This window comes from Euleptes europaea, chromosome 5 (assembly GCF_029931775.1).
Source record: "Euleptes europaea isolate rEulEur1 chromosome 5, rEulEur1.hap1, whole genome shotgun sequence".
Classification (NCBI taxonomy): Eukaryota; Metazoa; Chordata; class Lepidosauria; order Squamata; family Sphaerodactylidae; genus Euleptes; species Euleptes europaea.
The window spans coordinates 9,693,197-9,714,869 of NC_079316.1; the positions used below are offsets into that span (position 1 = coordinate 9,693,197).

General features: G+C 45.1%; 1 protein-coding gene across 1 annotated transcript in view; it reads left to right on the forward strand.

The window, feature by feature from the left end:
- Positions 1-19,889, forward strand: part of LOC130477890 (cytochrome P450 2J2-like) — a 37,029-nt gene extending 17,140 nt beyond the window's left edge. The window contains exons 3-9 of the mRNA XM_056849971.1: positions 6,948-7,097; positions 10,222-10,382; positions 12,227-12,403; positions 13,219-13,360; positions 13,765-13,952; positions 18,505-18,646; positions 19,702-19,889. Of these exons, the coding sequence (XP_056705949.1) occupies positions 6,948-7,097; positions 10,222-10,382; positions 12,227-12,403; positions 13,219-13,360; positions 13,765-13,952; positions 18,505-18,646; positions 19,702-19,889 (1,148 nt within the window). The remainder of the gene's footprint in view (positions 1-6,947; positions 7,098-10,221; positions 10,383-12,226; positions 12,404-13,218; positions 13,361-13,764; positions 13,953-18,504; positions 18,647-19,701) is intronic.
- The last annotated feature ends 1,784 nt before the right edge of the window (positions 19,890-21,673 follow it).

The following is a 21,673-nucleotide window of genomic DNA, read 5'->3' on the forward strand; positions in this document are numbered from 1 at the left end:
GGTTTGGGACCTCTACCTCCAAGCATGCCACCCCGAAGCCGCGGAAAGGCTTGAATGTGTTTTTAATGGCTTTATTCGGCCGAATTTTCCCTTGAACTTTGAATCTCGCGCCGAATTCCACGGATCCGAATTTGAGGAGTTCAGACTTCGACATTTCCTGAATCAAAACCGGCTGAATTTTGCTGAATCTGAATTTTACCAAAAAAAAAATTCATCAGCCCTACTGTGTTTAATGTGTCCAAATGACCAAACAAAAGCAGCAGTAACTGTAGCATGCAGTATGTAGCAAATCTCAACAAGCTTTGTGCACATCGATCTGCTTTTGCCCCAAGATCTCTGCTTTTGCCCCAGGATCTTCTCACTCCTCAGAAGATTCCATATTGGCCATAATTAGGCAAGGAATAGAGAATGAAACTGCTGCTATCAAACTGCCCTTGTTCAAATCTATGGTGAGACCATACTTGGAATATTGTGTAAAGTTCTGGTCACCACACCTAAACAAGGATATTGCAGAGCTTGAGAAGGTGCAGAAAAGAGCAACAAATGATCAGGGGACTAGAGCAATTGCCCTATGAGGAGCGGTTAAAATGCTTAGGGCTGTTTAGCTTGGAAAGAAGGTGGTTAAGGGGAGACATGATAGAGGCCTGGCTTTTACTTCACATTAGAAGCTCTATTCTCTGAAGAGGGAACTGTCACAATCCAGCTTTGCTTGTAGGTCATTAAAAATAAGTTGGACTGATTTGAGTTGTGAGCTGTATGTGACTACCAGAGGAAAGAACATAAGAAAGGCCATGCTGGATCAGACCAAGGTCCATCAAGTCCAACAGTCTGTTCACACAGTGGCCAACCAGGTGTTTCTAAGAAGCCAAAAACAAGACCACTGCAGCAGCACCATCCTGCCTGTGTTCCAAAGCACCTGATATAAGGCATGCTCCTCTGATCCTGGAGAAATTAGGTATGCATCATGACTAGTATCAATTTTTACTAGTAGCCATGAATAACCCTCTCCTCCATGAACATGCCCACTCCCCTCTTAAAGCCTTCCAAGTTGGCAGACATCACCACATCCTGGGGCAGGGAATTCCACAATTTAATTATGTCCTGTGTGAAGAAATACTTCCTTTTATCTGTTTTGAATCTCTCACCCTCCAGCTTCAGCAAATGACCCCACATTCTAGTATTATGAGAGAGGGAGAAAAGCTTCTCCCTGTCCACTCCCTCCAAACCATGCATAATTTTATAGACCTCTATCATGTCTCCCCTTAACCGCCTTCTTTCCAAGCTAAACAGCCCTAAACATTTTAACCGCTCCTCATAGGGCAGTTGCACTAGCAAACAGGAACAAAGCCCCAAAGAATCATATAAATTGTAATATGATATAACATGAAAGTCTGCTGGGCAAAACCCAACATGGCTTCTGTAAGGGTAGGTCCTGCCTCACTTTTATTTATTTTACTTATTTTTCACATTTTTGGCTGCCCTCCCCCGGCAAAGCCGGGCTCAGGGCGGGTTACAACACTAAAAAGTCCAATATAACAGTAAGAGTAAAATATATAACTATAAAACCACAAAACAACCGACTAATTAAAAAGATGGCCGCCGTATTTAAGTGCATACTGCAGCAGGTAAGGCCAACCATAGTATATCATCGGTTCGGCTGTCCACCCTCAAGTAGATCAAAAACAGAGGGTGGTGAGTAGGGAGGCCAGCACAGATCTTACTTAATCTCACCTGCGGCTGTCCTCAACCATAGGCCTGGTGGAATAGCTCTGTCCCGCAGGGCCCTGATGTTATCCGGCAGAGCATTCTACCAGGCCAGGGCCAGGACCGAAAAGGCCCTAGCCCTGGTCGAGGACAGCCGCACATTTCTCGGGTCGGGGACCACCAACAGATTTTTATTAATAGAAGGTAATGCTCTTTGGGGGGTGTACCAGGAGAGGCGGTCCCGAAGATATGAGGGTCCCAGACTGTGTAAGGCTTTAAAGGTTAAAGCCAGCACCTTAAATCTGATCCGATACTCCAGCTAGAGCCAGTGCAGTTGTCGAAGCACTGGCTGTATATGGTCTCGGGGCGAGGCCCCTGTAAGGAGCCTTGCTGCCGCATTTTGTACCAGCTGGAGCCTTCAGGTCAGTCTCAAGGGCAGCCCTACGTAGAGTGAGTTACAGTAGTCTAGCCTAGAGGTGACCATTGCAAGGATAACTGTAGCTAGGTCTGGGCGGGAGAGGTAAGGCACCAGCTGCTGGGCTTGGCGGAGATGGTAAAATGCCGCCTTAACCACGGCTGTGACTTGAGCCTCCATAGTTAAGGAGGCATCAAAGATCACACCCAGGCTCCTGACGGCAGGTGCAGGTGTTAATACTATGCCGTCAAGAGCTGGGAGCCGGCACCCCACCCCCAAGCCGCGCCGACCGAGCAACAGAACCTCCGTCTTTGCTGGATTCAATTTAAGGTGGCTCTTGCTTAACCACCCAGTCACAGCATCCAAACACCTGGCCAGTGTGTCAGGAGCAGAATCCGGATGGTCGTCCATGAACAGGTAAAGCTGGGTGTCATCACTAACCTATTAGAGTTTTTTGATAGTGTCAATAAGCATGTGGACAGGAATGAGCCTGTGGATATTGTGTATTTGGATTTCCAATTTTTTTTTGACAAAGTCCCCCACCAAAGACTGCTAAGCAAACTTCATAGTCATGGGATAAGAGGACAAGTCCTCTTATGGATTGAGAGCTGGCTGAAAAATAGGAAGCAGATAGTAAGAATCAATGGTCAGTTCTCCCAATGGTGGGATGTGAGCAGTGGGGTGCCTCAGGGATCTGTGTTGGGACCGGTGCTTTTCAACCTGTTCATCAATGACCTGGAGTTGGGGTTAAACAGTGAAGTAGCCAAGTTTGCAGATGACACCAAATTATTTAGGGTGGTTAAAACAAAATCACACTGTGAAGAGCTTCAGAAGGATCTCTGTGTACTGGAAGAATGGGCTTTAAAATGGCAAATGAGATTCAATGTGAGCAAGTGTAAAGTGATGCATATTGGGGCAAAAAATCCCAACTTCACATATACACTGATGGGATCTGTGCTGGCAGCGACAGACCAAGAAAGGGATCTTGGGGCGGTAGTGGATAGCTCAATGAAGATGTCAACCCAGTGTGTGGCTGCTGTAAAAAAAGCAAATTCCATGCTGGCCATAATTAGACGAGGAATAGAGAATAAAACTGCTGATATCATACTGCCCTTGTACAAATCTATGGTGAGACCACACTTGGAATACTGGGTACAGTTCTGGTCACCACACATAAAAAAGGATATTACAGACCTTGTGAAGGTGCAGAAAAGAGCAACCAAAATGATTAAGGGACTAGAGCAACTGACTTATGGTGAGCGGTTAGGAAGCTTAGGGCTGTTTAGCTTGGAAAGAAGGGGGCTAAGGGGAGACATAATAGAGTCTATAAAATTATGCATGGTTTGGAGAGAGTGGACAGAGAGAGGTTTTTCTCCCTCTCCCATAATACTAGAACACGGGGTCATCTGCTAAAGCTGGAGAGCAAGAGATTCAAAACAGATAAAAGGAAATATTTTTTCACACAACTCATAGTTAAATTGTGGAACTCCCTGCCCCAGGATGTGGTGATGGCTGCCAGCTTGGAGGGCTTTAAGAGGGGAGTGGACATATTCATGGAGGGGTATTCATGGTAGGGCTGTCAAAAAAAAAAATTCGGTACAGTTCGGATTTGGCCGAATTTGGCCCTTGTGGGTTCGGTACGTGCCGAAGTCCGAACTCCCCCACTTCGGATCCGTTCAATTCGGCGGGAATTCAAAGTTCGGAAACAAATTCGGCCGAATAAAGCCATTAAAAACACAACCGCGCCTTTCTGCGGCTCTGGGGGGGCATTTTTGGGCTTAGAGGTCCCAAACTTTTGGCAGAGCTTCAAAGGACGTTTATTGAAAGACTCCCCAAGTTTTGTAAAGATTGGGTCAGGGGGGGCTGAGATATGGGCCCTGAAAGGGGTCCCCCCCACCCTTAATGTTGTGCATCTCTCAGCAGAGCTTGCCACCCACGCACAAAGCTCCCAGCCCGACAACAGCGGAGAAATTAGCAAAACAACTGCAAACACAACCTTGTTAAACAACACCTTTGCAACACACAACTGAAACCTCCCCCCTCAAACCAGGGAGCGAGAGACTCGAGGGGGAACACACACCCCAGGCAGAACCGACGAAAGCCCCCTTTGGCTTCCCCCCCACCCACAGAAACTGCTCCCTCCCCACACACACACAGACTCTGCTTTCCCCCACACACACACACAGGAGAAAAATTATAGATTAAAGCCCCCAAAGGGGTCTTACTGTGGCTGTCTTCTGTTCCAGCAGGACGGGCTGTAATCCAAGATGATTCCAATTAGGCACGGAACGTTTTGCTCTGGAGAGATGCACACAGGATCGGATCGGCTGCCCCATTCATCCCAATAGGGGAAAGGGGAAAGGGGAAAGCCCATATCTCGGGACCCCCTGACCCAATGTTCACAAAACTTGGGGGGTTCCTTAAGAAGCTTAATCTAAAGTTCCAGTGAAAGTTTTGTGTCTGCACCCCCAGAAATGCGCCCCCTGCAGCCATGGAAAGAGAAAAGGGGGGAGGCGATATTTCTGCCCCCACTGAACCCATCTTTACAAAACTTGGGTAGTATCTTAAGAATAATTCACTGAAGCTATGCTAAAAGATTGGGGGCTATATCCCCAAAAAAGCGCCCCCTGCAGCCACATAAATGGAAAAGGGGGGGAAGGAAAAGGGGGAGAGCCCATATCTCGAGACCCCCTGACCCAATGTTTACAAAACTTGGGGGGTATCTTAAGAACACTGGTCTGAAACTCCGCTCAAAGTTTGGGATTTGTACCCCCAAAAATGCGCCCCCTGCAGCCATGGAAAGAAAAAGGGGGGAGCCCATATCTCGGGACCCCCTGACCCAAAGTTTACAAAACTTGGGGGGTACCTTAAGAAGCTTCATCTGAAGTTCCAGTGAAAGTTTTGTGTGTGCACCCCAAAAAATGCACCCCCTGCAGCCACAGAAAGGAGCGAATGTGCACAAGCACCCCACACACACACACGAGGATTTCGCTCTCTCTCTCTCTCTCCCTGGCCGGGCCGCACATCAGCTGATTCCTCCAGTACTCAATCCTGACTGATTGGCCAGAAGAAGACCCAGCTTGCCCACCGATTGGCCGGGGGAGGAGAATGCTGCTTACTGACGGTTATGCTGCTTACTGACGGCCGAATTGGCCGAATTAATTCGCGAACTCCCGAACTCGCTGAATTCGGCCCCCCCGGTTGCCCGCCAGTTTTGAGTTCGGATCCGTCCGAACAGAAAAGCACCGAATTAGGGGAAATTCGGTTGATTTTCAGTTCGGACCGAACCGAATTGATAGCCCTAATTCATGGCTATTAGTTAGAATGGATACTGGTCATACTGCATACCTATTCTCTCTAGTATCAGAGGAGCATGCCTATTATTTTGGTGCGCTGGAAAACAGGCAGGATGGTGCTGCTGCAGTCGTCTTGTTTGTGGCTTCCTAAAGGCACCTGGTTGGCCACTATGTGAACAGACTGCTGGACTTGATGGGCCTTGGTCTGATCCAGCAGGGCCTTTCTTATGTTCTTATGTTCTAATGTTCTTATGGCACTGGTTGCCCGGGGGGACTCAGCCCCCCAAGCCACGTTTGGGGGGGGCTTGAGCCCATCAGCCCCCCCTCCCCAGTAGTTTACGTCTATGGTAGAAAGTGGGAGTGAATGGGAACTTCTTCAGTTATGAATAGCTCAGAATTAATAGGTGTAAATGTCATTCCAGTTGGGTATTTTCTGAGCTGCAAATCTACGTATTTATTTGCACGAATTCTTTTTTTTTTTTTTTATAAATTTTTATTAGTTTTTTTTTATAACAACAAAAATAAGAAAAAGAAAAATAACAACAACAAAAAACAATAATTATAATAATAACCAAAGTAACAATAAGAAGAAACCAGGAGTATCCATATATATTCAATAATACAATTAAAAATATCACTATTAACTCTATTAAGATACCCCTTTTCCCACCACCCACCACCCTTTGTGACCCTTCACCTGACTTCCGAAGAAGTGCTATGACAGTTTCAAACTTATTTATTACTATAAAATATAAAAATGTTTTAAAATTGCTAATTTCTATAACTCACTAAATAATTTAATAAAATCCGTTTTTGCCATTTTATCCCAATATGAGGCGGCCTTTTTCCACATATTTTTAAATTCTTCCATATCCTTTCCATGAAGGAATTCTGTTAATTTGGCCATCCTCATATATGTCCATAATTTCTCTCTCCAATCAATTATTAGAGGTTTATTCACTTGCTTCCAAATTTTTGCAATTACAATTCTTGCAGCAGCAAAACTATATTGACATATAATTCTATCATTATTATTCAAATTTCCTTGTGGGATTCCCATTAAACAAAATGCCGGTTTTCTTTTCACTGTAGTATTAATCAAGTTGTTAGTTTCCCTAACAACTTTTTTCCAAAATTTTTTAATTTTTTTACAAGTCCACCATGCATGCATAAAGGTACCTCTTTCCTTTCCACATTTCCAACATAAATCCGTCTCCCCTTTTTTTATTTTAGCTATCATCACCGGTGTTATATACCATCTATAAAACATTTTATATAAATTTTCCCTAATTTCATTCGTAATTGTGAATTTAAACTCTCTTTTCCATAAATTTTCCCAGATATCTAATTCTATATTATATCCTAATTCTCTCATCCATTTCACCATTACTGGTTTAATTCTTTCCTGTTCTAAATTGATTTCACTTAATATTTTGTATATTCTACCAATCAAGCCTTTATTTCCTTTCATTAATATTTTTTTGCACGAATTCTTGTGAGTAAAATTTTTTATTGGTTCTTAATGGCTTTAGGTATTGTATTTTCAAATGGTCACACCTGGAAGCAACAGAGGAAATTTGGGATAGCTACCATGCGGAAGTTAGGACTGGGGAAGAAAGGCGTGGAGCGCCAAATACAAGAGGAAGCCCATCAGCTTGTTGATACTTTTGCACGTGCAAAGGGTATGTGATATTAGGTGATTATGCTGCCATACACACCAATCTACAGAAATCCTGATGGAAAGTCTCTACTGTGGAAATACTTCCACAATGGAGACTTTCCAAGTGTCAGTCACACACACACACACACACACACATGAAGCTGTCTTATACTGAATCAGACCATTGGTCCATCAATGTCAGTATTGTCTACTCAGACTGGAAGCAGCTCTTCAGGATCTCAGACAGAGGTCTTTCACATCACCTTACTGCCTGGTCCTTTTAACTGGAAATGGTAGGGATTGGACCTGGGACCTTCTGCATGCAAAGTAGAGGCTCTTCCACTGAGCCACAGACATTCTGATTCACACAGGGGAGGGGCTGTGGCTGTGAGGTTCTCCAGCCAACCTCGGCAATCCCAAAAAGTCACTCGCTCAGACAGGCAGGTCTAAAGCAATTAAACGTTTATTCAGGATCTGCAGATACAGCATGAGCAATCCACAGGTTCAAAGCTGCTAATGGCAAACCAAACTACAAAGCATAACTTTAAGCATGGAGTCATCCCAGGTGCAAAGCTAAGCGGCCTGGGAATGAAGAGATAACAGTGCTTGGTAGGAAGCAGGGAGTGAGCAAGCCATAATACTGAAGTTGCTAGAGACTCAAGGTCAGAGCAGGGGGGAAGGAAAGGAGGGGGAGCAGCTTGAACAGTGCAGAGAAACAAAACCAAAGGATAACATATGAACAGGAATGGGCCTAACTCAAGTCAAAGGCCTGTCTGGACAACATGACTCCAGACAGCTTGACCAACAGTTACACGTGAACAGTACAACAACTAGATACACAAGAACAGAAATAAGCATGACCCTTGGCATGACTCTTGTGGCATGACTCTTGACCTAGATACACTTGAACAGCAGGACTCTTGTGGCAGGACTCTTGACATGCCTCTTGGCATGACTCTTGACGTAACATGCCTCCTGGCATGACTCTTGACATGCCACTTGGCATGACTCTTGACAGTGGCTCAGTGGTAGAGCATCTGCTTGGCATGCAAAAGGTTCCAGGTTCAATCCCCGGCATTGCCAGTTAAAGGGACTAGGCAAGTAGGTGATGTGAAAGACTTCTGCCTGAGACCCTGGAGAGCTGCTGCCGGTCTGAGTAGACAATACTGACTTGGATGGACCAAGGGTCTGATTAGGGCTGTTGGAAAAAAAATTCGGTAAAGTTCAGCTTCGGCAAATTCGGCCCTTTTAAATTCGGGACGTGCCGAAGTCCGAACTCCCCCACTTCAGATCTGCGAAATTTGGCACGAGATCCGAAGTTCGGGGGAAAATTCGGCCCCCTCACAGGCCTTCACAGGGCTTCCCTGAAGGCGCGCGGGGGTCTCTTTAAACAGATGTGCGTCTCCCAGCTGGAAAGCGCAGATCAGTTTAAAGGGCCCCACGCGCACCATCACGGGGCTTCCCTGAAGGTGAGCAGGGGGGAACAGATCTGCGCCTTCCAGCTGGAAGGTGCAGATCTGTTTAAAGGGCCCCCCATGTGCCTTCAGGGAAGCCCCATGAAGGCACGCGGGGGCACCTTCAGGGAAGCCCCGTGAAGGCGAGCGGGGGCGCCTTCAGGGAAGCCCCGTGAAGGCGCGTGGGGGTGCTTTCAGGGAAGCCCCGTGAAGGCGCATGGGGGCGCCTTCAGGGAAGCCCCGTGAAGGCGCGCGGGGGGCCTTTAAACAGATCTGTGCCTCCCAGCTGGAAGGTGCAGATCTGTTTAAAAGGCCCCCCGCGCACCTTCAGGGAAGCCTCGTGAAGGCGCGCGGGGGGGGGGAACAGATCTGCGCCTTCCAGCTGGGAGGCGCAGATCTGTTTAAAGGGCCCCCTGCTCGCCTTCAGGGAAGCCCCGTGAAGGCGCGTGGGGGGGGTCTTTAAAGGCGGGAAAAGGCAGGTTCGGGAACGCTGAACCTGCCAAATTTATTCAGCGATCGGCCCGAACTCGCCGAATTCGGCGCGTCCTTTTCCCGCCTTTTTTTTAGTTCGGTTATATCCGAACCGGAAACCACCGAATCGGCAGAAATTCGGCGGTTTTTCAGTTCAGGACAAACCGAATCGACAGCCTTAGGTCTGATTCAGTATAAGGCAGCTTCATGTGTTCATGTGTTCAGAAGGACTTGCATGCACTGGTGGTTGCAAGTCAGAATATCACACCAAAATGCACAAGATCACTATGGGAGACTTTGCCCAAAAGAAGAACTCTAGAATAATCCCTCCCTAGTTATGAACAAGAAGCTGTAAAAAATTTCCTTGACTCATCTATAAATGCTACCTGAACTAGAATGCTCCCAAAAAATTCTGCACATCTAAATTTCAACCAAGGTTTTGGAGCTTTGAATTCCATGGTCTCCCCCCCCCCACCCCGAAAGTAGAACTAATGTATAGGGGAATTCCCATTGTTTGAGGCCCTTTCCCTAAATTTTGTACACGGGTCTACATATATACAGTTTGCATCACACTATAATTCATTCACTTGATTTGTATGTTATTCCTCTCCTATTTTAGTAATACACACTGATGAACTGATAAGGTAATTGATTGCAAAAACAGTCTTGATTTGACTGCACATATACCTGCATCAAAGACAAACTAAAGAGAAATGTCTCTTTTGAAAGAAAAAAAGAGAATAAGAAGTATCTGTGGCTATATCTTTAAAAAAATTCAGAAAAAGAAATTCCCCTCCCCATAACAACACAATTGTGTCCTGACCATACTCAGAAGCATCATTTCATCCTGAGAAGCAGAGGATTATAGTTTCCTGTGCTCAGAAAGAAGCAGAAACTGCAAATCCCATGTTCCCTTAAAGGAAAGGTATGTGTTTGATTTAACAATGGTCTGAAGCATCTCTTTCTAGAAGAAGAAGAAGACTTGGTTTTTATATGCTGACTTTCTCTACCACTTAAGGTAGAATCAAACCGGCTTACAATCACCTTCCCTTCCCCTCCCCACAACAGACACCCTGTGGGGTGGGTGGGGTAGCATTTTTTGTATCAGAGAGTTCAGAATGAGAACTTGTTGATTCTTTTTTCCTTACTGTCTCTAATTTAGCATGAAATTCAAGTAGTAACTACAAATATTAATATAGGTATCAATGATTATATTTGTAGGGGAGCCTCTTGACCCTTCATTACCCATCAAAAATGCAGTCTCCAATGTGATCTGTGCTTTGGCTTTTGGACATCGGTTTTCTATTGACGATGAAGAATTCCTCAAGTTGACAAAAGCCATTAACATTATCTTAACATTTGCAACAAGTGTACTTCATGGTGTGAGTAGTGTGTGAAATTAAATCAAAAGAGTTTCCGTCTAGACATTAGGAGAAACTTTCTGACAGTCAGAGTGATTCCTCAGTGGAACAGGTTTCCTCGGGAGGGGGTGAGCTCTCCTACCCGGGAGGTTTTTAAGAAGAGGTTAGATGGCCATCTGTGAGCAATGCTGATTCTATGACAGGCAGATCATGAGAGGCATCTTGGCCATCTTCTGGGCATGTAGGGGTCACTGGGTGTGTGTGTGGGGGGGAGGTAGTTGTGAATTTCCTGCATTGTGCAGGGGGTTGGACCAGATGACCCTGGTGGTCCCTTCCAACTCTATGATTCTATGATTCTATGATTTTGATTCTCATTTGAAAGCCCTAGAATATCATATTGGGAAATTGCCAACAGGTGAGGACTGTCCACTCATGAAAGAAGCATAAGGGAGTGATTTCACCCCCTTCCCCTTGCTGACTGCAACTTCCCAACTAGGGTTGCCAACCTCCAGGTACTAGCTGGAGATCTCCTGCTGTTACAACTGATCTCCAGCCAATAGAGATCAGTTCACCTGGAGAAAATGGCCACTTTGGCAATTGAACTCTACGGCATTGAAGTCTCTCCCATCCCCAAACCCTGCCTTCCTCAAGCTCCATCCCAAAAATCTCCAGGTATTTCCCAACCTGGAACTGGCAACCCTGCTCCCAACTCATGTGGCTATCATTCCATGTAAGTCCCATAGACCGGGGAATAAAATTTCCCAGTGTTGGAAATCACTGCTGGGACAAACCAACAACTATCAGCACCTTCAACTTACAGATAGTGGGATCAAACCTCTTATATAGAAAATACTTGACATTAATTTGTTGGACCAGGTAAAGATTCAGTGGAAGGCAAACTGGACAGTACAAGTGGAAACCCACAAGTACTTGTGGGAGGCGTTTCATTTTCCTCTCCCATTATTTCTTCTTTCCATTTCCTGAAAACCACCATAGCCTCTCTCCTTTTCCTGCTTCCTTCTCTCCTTCACACCCTACAGCTAGCCTATATTTATCTCCCCTTCTGTTCTCAGCTTTCCCTCTCCCCACAGCTTAGGGTTGCCAACCTCCAGGTACTAACAATAATATAAGCACGAGGGCTCACAATGGAAAATCAATTTCCTGATGTTAATTTCTGCAGTTTTTCAACTTAAATTACAACATGATACAGCATAGTCATGAATACAAGTATAAATAAAAACACAAAATAACCACCAGTAACAACTGTGTGCATTAGTAAAAGTCCAAGGTCCAAGATAATTGAAAAGAGGTACAACGTCCCCAAGATCGCTGTATCTCAAACACTAGGTTACATCACCTAGTTCATAACATAACACAAAAATACCAGAAATTTCTTCAACAGCAACAAGACGACACCTCTAGTTTGGTGATCGTTTCGCATGAACAGTTATTCTTCTGCACATAAGTATAGGGCAAAAAGCCATGTACAAAAACCACAATGGGTTCTTCCTATAGTAACCTGTATTTCATAGGGCTAGCCTCTTTGGAGGGCAGAAGAACCCGTGGTGGTCTATTGTGTTCTTGATAGTGAGGCAATGTGCCCTATGAAATACAGGTTACTATAGGAAGAAACCAATTGTGGTTTTTGTACATGGCAGTGAGGCTTTTTGCCCTATACTTATGTCAAGGAAGACTATGCAGAGGAAGACAATGACAAACCACCTCTTCTTCTCACTTGCCTTGAAAGCCCCTTACTGGGGATGCTGTGAGTAAATTGTGACTTGATGGCATTTAAATATGTAAAAGACTGTGTTGCTGTGCCTCTTCTTAGTAAAAATAAGATTTTGCCTTCATATTTCCTGCAGTTCTATGAAATGTTTCCACAACTCTTGGACTGGCTCCCAGGCCCTCATAAAAAAGCGTTTTCTAGCAGAGATGTTGTGCTTTCATTTATAAGGAAAGAGGTAGAAAAGCATGAGGAGAACCAGTCCCTGCATGATCCACAGGATTACATTGATTTCTATCTACTTCAGATAGAGAAAGTAAGTATCTGCCTTGTATGTGGTATAGTGGTTAAGAGCGGTGGTTTGGAGCGGTAGACTCTGATCTGGAGAACTGGGTTTGATTCCCCACTCCTCCACATGAGCGGAGGACTCTAATCTGGTGAACTGGATTTGTTTCCCCACTTCTATACATGAAGCCAGCTGGATGGCCTTGGGCTAGTCACAGCTCTCTTAGAGCTCTCTCAGCCCCACCTACTTCACAGGCTGTCTGTTGTGGGGAGGGGAAGGGAAGGTGATTGTAAGCCAGTTTGATTCTTCTTTCCTGACCTTCTCAGGAAGGGCCATTCTCCATAAGGTGGGGGCCATAATGGAGAAAGAACATGAAAATGTGTTCTTCATTGAATTCACCAAAACGACAATTGAATTGATTTCCTAATATGACTAGCTTCCCTTCCAATATTCAAAATGCACAACCTCACCATGAATTAAGTTCTTTTTTCTAACCCTCCCACCTGATAGCTATTTCACTACTCAAGTTTTTGAATGCACCCCAACAGCTCTCTCTGTTCTTTTTAGATGCAAGTTCTGGGACTTCCGTTAGGGAGGGGTTTGGTTAATAACAGCAAAATAAGGTTCTGCCCACCCCAAGGAGGGAGAGAAGGAGAGAGAGAGGAAAAGACCCTTCCCACCAAGTACTCATTTGGGGGCAAGGATGGTCCTGGTGGGAACGGGAGCAGACCCCCAGGCCATTGGCCCCCCAGGATGTTTCTGGCAGGCAGCCTTAATGGCCAATCCACCCCTGAGCAAAATTGTTAGAATTCATTTCAACCTCCATTTTCCATTGTTAACGACAGAGAAAGAGTGACCCCAACTCCACCTATGATGAAGGGAACCTGGCTCAATCCATTTTTGACCTCTTTATCGCAGGATCGGACACTACCGCGACAACTCTGCAATGGGCACTACTCCTCATTGCAAATCATCCAGATATTCAAGGTAAGGCAATCTTGTACAGCATGAAAAGGGTAGTTCTTACTTTTGCTTTTCATGCTTAGTAATGGGTTGTAACAATCTGTGAACCATATGAAATCACAGGAGGAAGGGGAACAGTTTGTAGAGTAGGTATAGTATGGTGGTTTTAAGGATCTTCCTAGCATTGGCTGGAAGTGCAATCCTAAACAGAGTTACATGCTTCTAAGTCCATTAAAGTCAATGGGCTAAGCCTTGGCCAGTATGCCAGGTTTGTTGACCCTCCAGGTTACCAGGTTGCCCACTGTGAAAAACAGGATACTAGACTTGATGAACCATTGGTCTGATCCAGCAGGGCACCTCTGATGTTCTTATTCACTGTCCAATGCAAATTCGTTTTCAGCCTAAATGCAAAATTCTTTTCCTACCAGAAAAAGTCTACAAGGAGATGGAAGATGTTTTGGGTTCCTCTCAATCATGCACCCATCGAGACAGGAAGAAATTGCCCTACACCAATGCTGTGATTCATGAGATCCAGCGTTCCCAATATATTTTGTTAATTGGGATCCCCAGAGAATCTGTGAAGGATGTGAACATGCTTGGTGTTTTCATTCCAAAGGTACAGTCAATATTTTTAGCTACTCTCCTGGATCCAATGAGCAGTCTGTTTTGGTGGGATTTACAAACTCCATCTGCATAGGGGATTCCTCTGCAGGACTGCTTGAAGGGGAAGTTGCCTAACCTCCTTTCCCCACAATGATACACTCTTGTACTGGAATTGTTGTATCGTTCCTCATAAATAGCTTGTTCCCTCTGTGCCTACCTATTTGTGTTAATTTGCCACCTCTGCTTTAGATGAGTAACTGGAAAGAGGGTATACAATCCTTTCTTCCAATTTTTCTTAAATGATGTTATTTGCACTCCACCTTTCTCATTGAGACTCAAGGCAGTTTACATAATATAAATCAGTGTAATCAATAGTAGAGGTGTGCATCAATTTTTTTTTTTATATTTTTCAAGTTTGGGTTTAATAGACCCAGAAATTGTCAAAAAATAAACAAAAGCCAAATAATAATGTTTGGCTTTCCCCTGAAACCAGAGCCCCGTGGCGCAGAGTGGTAAAGTGCAGTACTGCAGTCAAAATCTCTGCTCACAACTTGAGTTTGATCTCGACGGAAGTCGATTTCAGATAACTGTCTCAAGGTCAACTCAGCCTTCCATCCTTCCAAGGTTGGTAAAATGAGTACCCAGCTTGCTGGGGGTAAAGTGTAGACAGGGAGGGCAATGGCCCACCCCGTAAACATAGTTTGTCTAGTAAACGTTGGGATGTGATGTCACCCCATAGGTCAGTAATGACCCGGTGCTTGCGTAGAGGACTACCTTTACCTTCCCCCTCCCCTGGAAAATCAAAAATTGTCAGGTTAATAAATCTGAACCTGAAAAATATTCAGTGCAGAGTTTCAGTTCTCTGTCCTCGCTGTAGTTATCCACTTGGAGTCCAAAGGTTGTGTCAGACCCTGGCATTAGGTAAGTGAGGGAGAGGGAGGAAGGGAGGGGGTTAAAAATGGTGTTAGGGCTAGGGCTGTTGAATTAAAAAAATTCGGTATAGTTCGGATTCGGCTGAATTCGGCCCATTTAGATTCGGGATATGCCGAAGTCCGAACTTCCCCGCTTCGGGTCCGTGCAATTCGGCGGGAATTCAAAGTTCGGAAAAAAAATCCGGCTGAATAAAGCCATTAAAAACACAACCACGCCTTTCTGTGGCTCTGGGGGGGCATTTTTGGGGGTAGAGGTCCCAAACTTTCAGCGGAGCTTCAAAGGACATTTCTTGAAAGACCCCCCAAGTTTTGTAAAGATTGGGTCAGAGGGAGCTGAGATATGGGCCCCGAAAGGGGTCCCCCCACCCTTAATGTGCATCTCTGAGCAGAGCTTGCCGCCCACGCACAAAGCTCCCAGCCCCGACAAACAGCTGAGAAGTTTGCAAAGCATTGCAACACGACTGCAAAACAACACAACCTTGTAAGCAACACCTTTGCAACCATGCAAAGCAACACCTGACACCTGGGAGTTTGCAAACCATGGAAAGGGACAGAGGCAGCTAGCTATGCATAATGAGCAGGAGGGGTGGAATTTCCCCTTTTGCATGGGACTCCAAATGCATTCTTTAAGTCACCATTTGAAAACCAGTTTTGAGCAAGCATCCAAATAGACCTAACCACTCTTATGAATGAGGGAAAACCTGAAGACACACAACTGAAACCCCCCCTCAGACCAGGGAGAGAGAGACTCGAGGAAGAACACACCCCCAGGCAGAACTGGCAAAAGCCCCCTTTGGTTTCCCCCACCCACCCACAGAAACTGCTCCCTCCCCACACACACACAGACTCTGCTTCCCCACACACACGCACACACACAGGAGAAAAATTATAGATTAAAGCCCCCAAAGGGGTCTTACTGTGGCTGTCTTCTGTTCCATCAGGAGGGGCTGGGGAGAACTTGTAATCCAAGACGATTCCAATTAGGCATGGAACGTTTTGCTCTGGAGATGCACACAGGATCAGCTGATCCATTCATCCCAATAGGGAAAAGGGGAAAGCCCATATCTCGGGACTCCCTGACCCAATATTTACAAAACTTGGGTGGTCTCTTAAGAAGGCTTGTCTGAAGCTCCGCTCAAAGTTTGGGATCTGCACCCCTAAAAATGCGCCCCCTGCAGCCACAGAAAGAGAAAAGGGGGGAGCAAATATTTCTGCCCCCACTGAACCCATCTTTACAAAACTTGGGTGGTATCTTAAGAAGGATTGTCTGAAGCTATGCTGAAAGTTTGGGGGCTGTATCCCCAAAAAAGTGCCCCCTGCAGCCATGTAAATGTAAAAGGGGGAAGGGAAAAGGGGTGGAGCCTATATCTCGAGACCCCTGACCCAATGTTTACAAAACTTGGGGGTATCTTAAGAAGGCTCATCTGAAGCTCCACTGAAAGTTTGGGGTCTGTATCCCCCAAAATGCGCCCCCTGCAGCCATGGAAAGAAAAAAGGGGGGAGCCTATATCTCGGGACCCCCTGACCCAATGTTTACAACACTTGGGTGGTCTCTTAAGAAGGCTTGTCTGAATCTCTGCTGAAAGTTTGGGGTCTGTAACCCAAAAAATACACCACCTGCAGCCACAAAAAGGAGCGAAAGTGCACAAGCAGCCCCCCCCACACACACACAGGAGGATTTCCCTCTCTCTCTCCCCGGCCGGGCCGCACATCAGCTGATTCCTCCAGTACTCAATCCTGACTGATTGGCCAGAAGAAGACCCAGCTTGGCCACCGATTGGCCGGGGAAGGAGAATGCTGCTTACTGACGGTTATGCTGCTTACTGACGCCCCGAATTGGCCGGATTTATTCGTGAACTCCCGAACTCGCTGAATTCGGCTCCCCCGGTTGCCCTCCATTTTTGAGTTCGGTTCGTCCCGAACTAAAAACCACCGAATCAGGGGAAATTTGGCTGTTTTTCAGTTCAGGCCAAACCGAATCAACAGTCCTAGTTAGGGCCAAAGCGGCCACGAATAATGCTGAATTTGGCATCATTTGGGATCCGCTTTTTGGCTCCTGTTTATTACCATAATTCTTTTTTACTGGTAACCCCCCCCCCCCCCGCTTGAAAAATACTGAAAAGGTATTTTTCAACTATCACTTAATCTATCTGCTGTCTGATAAAGATATGGCTGTTACTTTATCTGTACTTTATTATTTAACGGCTGCTTTGAAGATACGCCAAAAGTTATACTCAAGTTAATCCTAAATGCTCATTTACATACAGGTGCTCTTTTAGCACGGGAACTGGTATTTTTCGGGGGGGGGGAGGGACTTCCGTTTGGCCTTAGCCAAGTGCACGCCTTAATCAATAAAATGAGACATATAATAAACAGTGTCATAGGACTGGGATATATATGTCTCTTCCACCATTTGAAATGATTCCCCATAACAATAATCACATTTTGTAGGAATGTATACTGATGCAAGTACTCACTCCATGTGTTCTCCTGCCAGGGGCCTAAGACTCCCAACCCTACCACTCAACGCAACCTCTCTCAGACTCAGAAGTTCAAGTTGGTTAGGCAGTAAAAGGTTCACCGCCTTGTCCTTATTTATTTTTACAAGAGCTCTGACCTTTTTATGCACCAGGTTCCCATTCTCTTTCCCAGAGCACCGCCAGATAGGGCATCCCAGTTACCTTTTCAATCACCTCTCAACCAGATATTTCCTTGTGTTAGGGAATAACTTTTATCGAAAGCATTAAATAATATTGGAATGCTATAGGCAAATGGATGCAGTTTTCTTACCATGTGAAATGTTGATCCCTAACTCTCTTCATTCTTCCAGTCCTCTCAGTTACATGCTATCTTTCTTAAAGACAGCTTCTGACTCTTGCTCTTTCACTCACAGACTCAATCATATCTCTTTTCTACCGCTGTTCCTACTCTGTCCTAACTGTCCTAACTGTTCACTATCCACAGTCAACCTTCTTCCAACATTCATCAGCAGTCATTAGCTGCACTCTGAGAGACGTGGATATGGGCCTGTGATGGACAAACTTTGCAAGTTTGAAGAGATGTCCTAACATCAGGGAAAGTGGTTGGGATGACTATGGGCTCTTGCTCAATCTTGCTGTCTGGGGCTGCAATCTAGAACTTTTAAGAACTGTGGAACAAACATTGAATTGAGTTTTAAATCTGAATTTGCCCTGAGAAAATCTCATTTCTCAAATGCATCATGTACTCAATGCAAGGAGCAATATTTAAAATTAAACTGAGCAGCAGGTTTTTCCTCAGGATCTGAGGTATTTTCAGTTTACTGTGGCTGAGAAGAATGTAATGTCACTACAGTTTCCTCGGAATACATACATTCATTGGTCTTATTCCTATTATTATTAATACTCACCAAATATGTATCCTGCCTTTCTGCCCTTACAAGGGCCACCAAAGCTGCTAACAATTGAACAATTTAAAGCATACGTGATGAAACCATTAAACTTGACCGCTCCCCATTCTTACCTTCCTCACAGTTCTTCCTTTAAACCACACAGATAATTTTTTCGTATGTCAAAAGGCATTAGATTTTTCAGGGAGTATTGATGGATCGTGCTGTTCTTGAAGTATTCTGAGTCAACTGTTTCTTCCTGTTAGGGAACAATTCTTGTCTCTGATATTGCCTCTGTTCTTCTGGATCCCAAGCAATGGGCAACCCCAGAAGAGTTCAACCCAAATCATTTTTTGGACAAGGATGGAAATTTTGTGGATAGAGAAGAATTTCTGTCATTTGGTACAGGTAGGTGGAGAACTATGAACTAGCTTATGAATAATTAGTCAGATTTGCAGGGTTTTTCAAGACTGAATCTAGGAACACTTACTCTACATGTTGCATTTTATTTATATATTTAAACAATCTATCCTGCCTTTCTCTCAAAGGAAAAAAGGCAGATTACAATAAAAATAAAACACAGAGACACATATATATTTGGAGCCACTGGAAGGCTGCCACAGATGGAAGGGTGTTCCAGCTATGAAGCATGACTTCCCCCGAGGGTTGTCTACCTTCAGGTACTAGCTGAAGATCTCCTGCTGTTACAAGTGATCTCCAGCTGATAGAGATCAGTTCCCCTGGAGAAAATGGCCGCTTTGGCAATTGGACTGTATGGCATTGAAGTCCCTCCCCTCCCCAAACCCCGCCCTCCTCAGGCTCCGCCCCAAAAATCTCCAGGTATTTCCCAACCCGGAGCTTGCAACCAAAGTATTTTGGACCTGTATTTTTTTTTTTGGGATGGTGCTGGGAAAAGGCCAGAGCAATCAGCTGCTCTCTCCTTTCCATTTCTTGCCTACCAGCTTCTCGTAATTCCAGCTGCCATTATTGCCCTTGGGATGTCTGGTAAAGTTAGACATTGGTGATTCACTGTCAAGGGAAGTGCAATGAAATGTGAATTATGCATTCCGGTCATAATGTCCTCTTGTAGATGCACCTGCTTTTCCAAAGTTCAGTGGCTATATTATATAACCGTTGTATTATACAACTTTTGTTATTTTAGGAAGGAAGTAATCCTAAACTCACATAAATTCACACTAGTGGATAGCTACTGGTTACTAAGGGCCAAATCCAGTCTCCTGAAGGGTGCTGGGTCAGAGATTAGAAGGAGATTTGTAAGGAGAGGTTGGTTGCGGTGATGGGAGATGCTGGTGGGCAAGTTCAGGAGGTGAGAGGGGGATATTGTTCAGCAACCCAGATTTCCTCCTCAAAGTCCAAATTAGCTGCAGCCTGAAGTAATAGACACACGAGGACAGGTGGAATACGTATTATTCATTTGATTTGTGTCTTTAATTCCTTGGCAGGGGCCCGTATGTGTCCGGGGAAGCAGCTGGCGGAGATTGAGCTCTTCATCTTCTTCACCAGCCTGTTGAGGTCCTTCACCTTCCAGCTGCCAGAAGGAGTCAAAGAGCTCAGCAAAGAGGCTATAGTTGGGATGATTATGCATCCCCGTCCTTATAAACTTCGTGCTGTTCCCCGCTCAAGTGCTTAGTAAACTATAAAAATAATTTGTGCTGAGAGTGAGAAAGCAGGATAGTAAGTCGAAACAATAAAATAAATACATATTTGTTACTGCTTTCTGTAACAATGAGCATATGAGCGCATGAAGCTGCCTTATGCTGAATCAGACCCATGGTCCATCAAAGTCAGTATCATCTTCTCAGACCGGCAGCGGCTCTCCAGGGTATTTCACATCACCTACTTGCCTAGTCCATTTAACTGGAGATGCTGGGGATTGAACCTGGGACCTTCTGCATGCTAAGCAGATGCTCTGCCACTGAGCCACAGCCCCTCCCACATATTCTACTGTGACTTGTCCAATGTCCTAGAGTTTTTCCACTTGATTAGAATTTGGCAGGGGTCCTATTTGCCCAAAGTCAGACCCACTGTGGATGCTGTTGGTGGCTATGGGGTATTTTTCACGGTGGATTTTGCTTTGGTTTCGAATCAGAGCAAACAATAAACCGATTTAAATAGCTTTTTCATGTCAGCGCAGATTCTCCCCCCATCCCGAGGCATTTTCAATTTTTCACGGGAGAAACAGCGCTCTTCTCTGCGCTGCTTACGTCTGCTGCCGCTCATGACTCACGGCTCCAAATCCGCCTAATCCCGCCCACTCCTCCCATGATCCTGTGTGTGTGTTTGGGGGGGGGCATCCTGAGAGCGGCAAATCCAAGCCAAAACTCTCATCACCCTTCTGAAGAGGGGCAGCCAGTCTGCTCTGGGTCTCCCTCCAGCCGGTGCGATCCTTTATAGAGTCACTCCATCTCTTGTTGGGCCTTCCTCTTTTCCTGCTGCCTTCGACTTTTCCTAGCATGGTTGTCTTTTCCAGTGACTCTTGTCTTCTCATAATATGTCCAAAGTACGACAGCCTCAGTTTAGTCATTTTAGTTTCTAGGGTCAGTTCAGGCTTGATTTGATCTAAAACCCACTGATTTTTTTTTTTTTTTTTTGGCAGTCCATGGTCTCCGTAACACTCTTCTCCAACACCACATTTCAAAGGAATCTACTTTCTTCCTATCAGCTTTCTTCATTGGACAGCTCCCACACCCATACATAGTAACAGGGAATATGATGGCATGAATTAACCAGATCTTGGTTGCCAGTGACGCATCTATACACTTAAGAAACTTTTCTAGCTTCTTCATGGCTTCTCTTCCCAGTCTCAATCTCCTTCTGATTTCTGGGCTGCGGTCTCCCTTTTGGTTGATGTTGGAACCAAGGAATAGAAAGTTTTCAACAATTTAAATTTCCTCATTGTCAACCTTGTGTGTGTGTGTGTGTGTGTGTGTGTAAAGTGCCTTCAAATCGCAGCCGACTTATGGCGACCCCTTTTGGGGGTTTTCATTGCAAGAGACTAACAGAGGTGGTTTTCCAGTGCCTTCCTCTGCACAGCAACCCTGGTATTCCTTGGTGGTCTCCCATCCAAATACTAACCAGGGCTGACTCTGCTTAGCTTCTCAGATCTGACGAGATCAGGCTAGCCTGGGCCATCCAGGTCAGGGCATTGTCAACCTTACAGTTGTGTAATTCTTCTGTAGTCATTACTTTTGTCTTCTTGATGTTCAGCTGCAGTCCTGCTTTGGCACTTTCTCTTTTAACTTTCAGCAGTAGTTGTTTCAAGTCTTCACTATTTTCTGCCATTGGTAGCTATACTGATAGCTATATTCCTCACTATCACCGAATACTTCCTGCTTTTCTGTTACTGCGCAAGAGCTCAGGGCAGAATTTGTATAAAACTGGAAACTGCCCATGTTATCAACTAGCCTTTAAAGA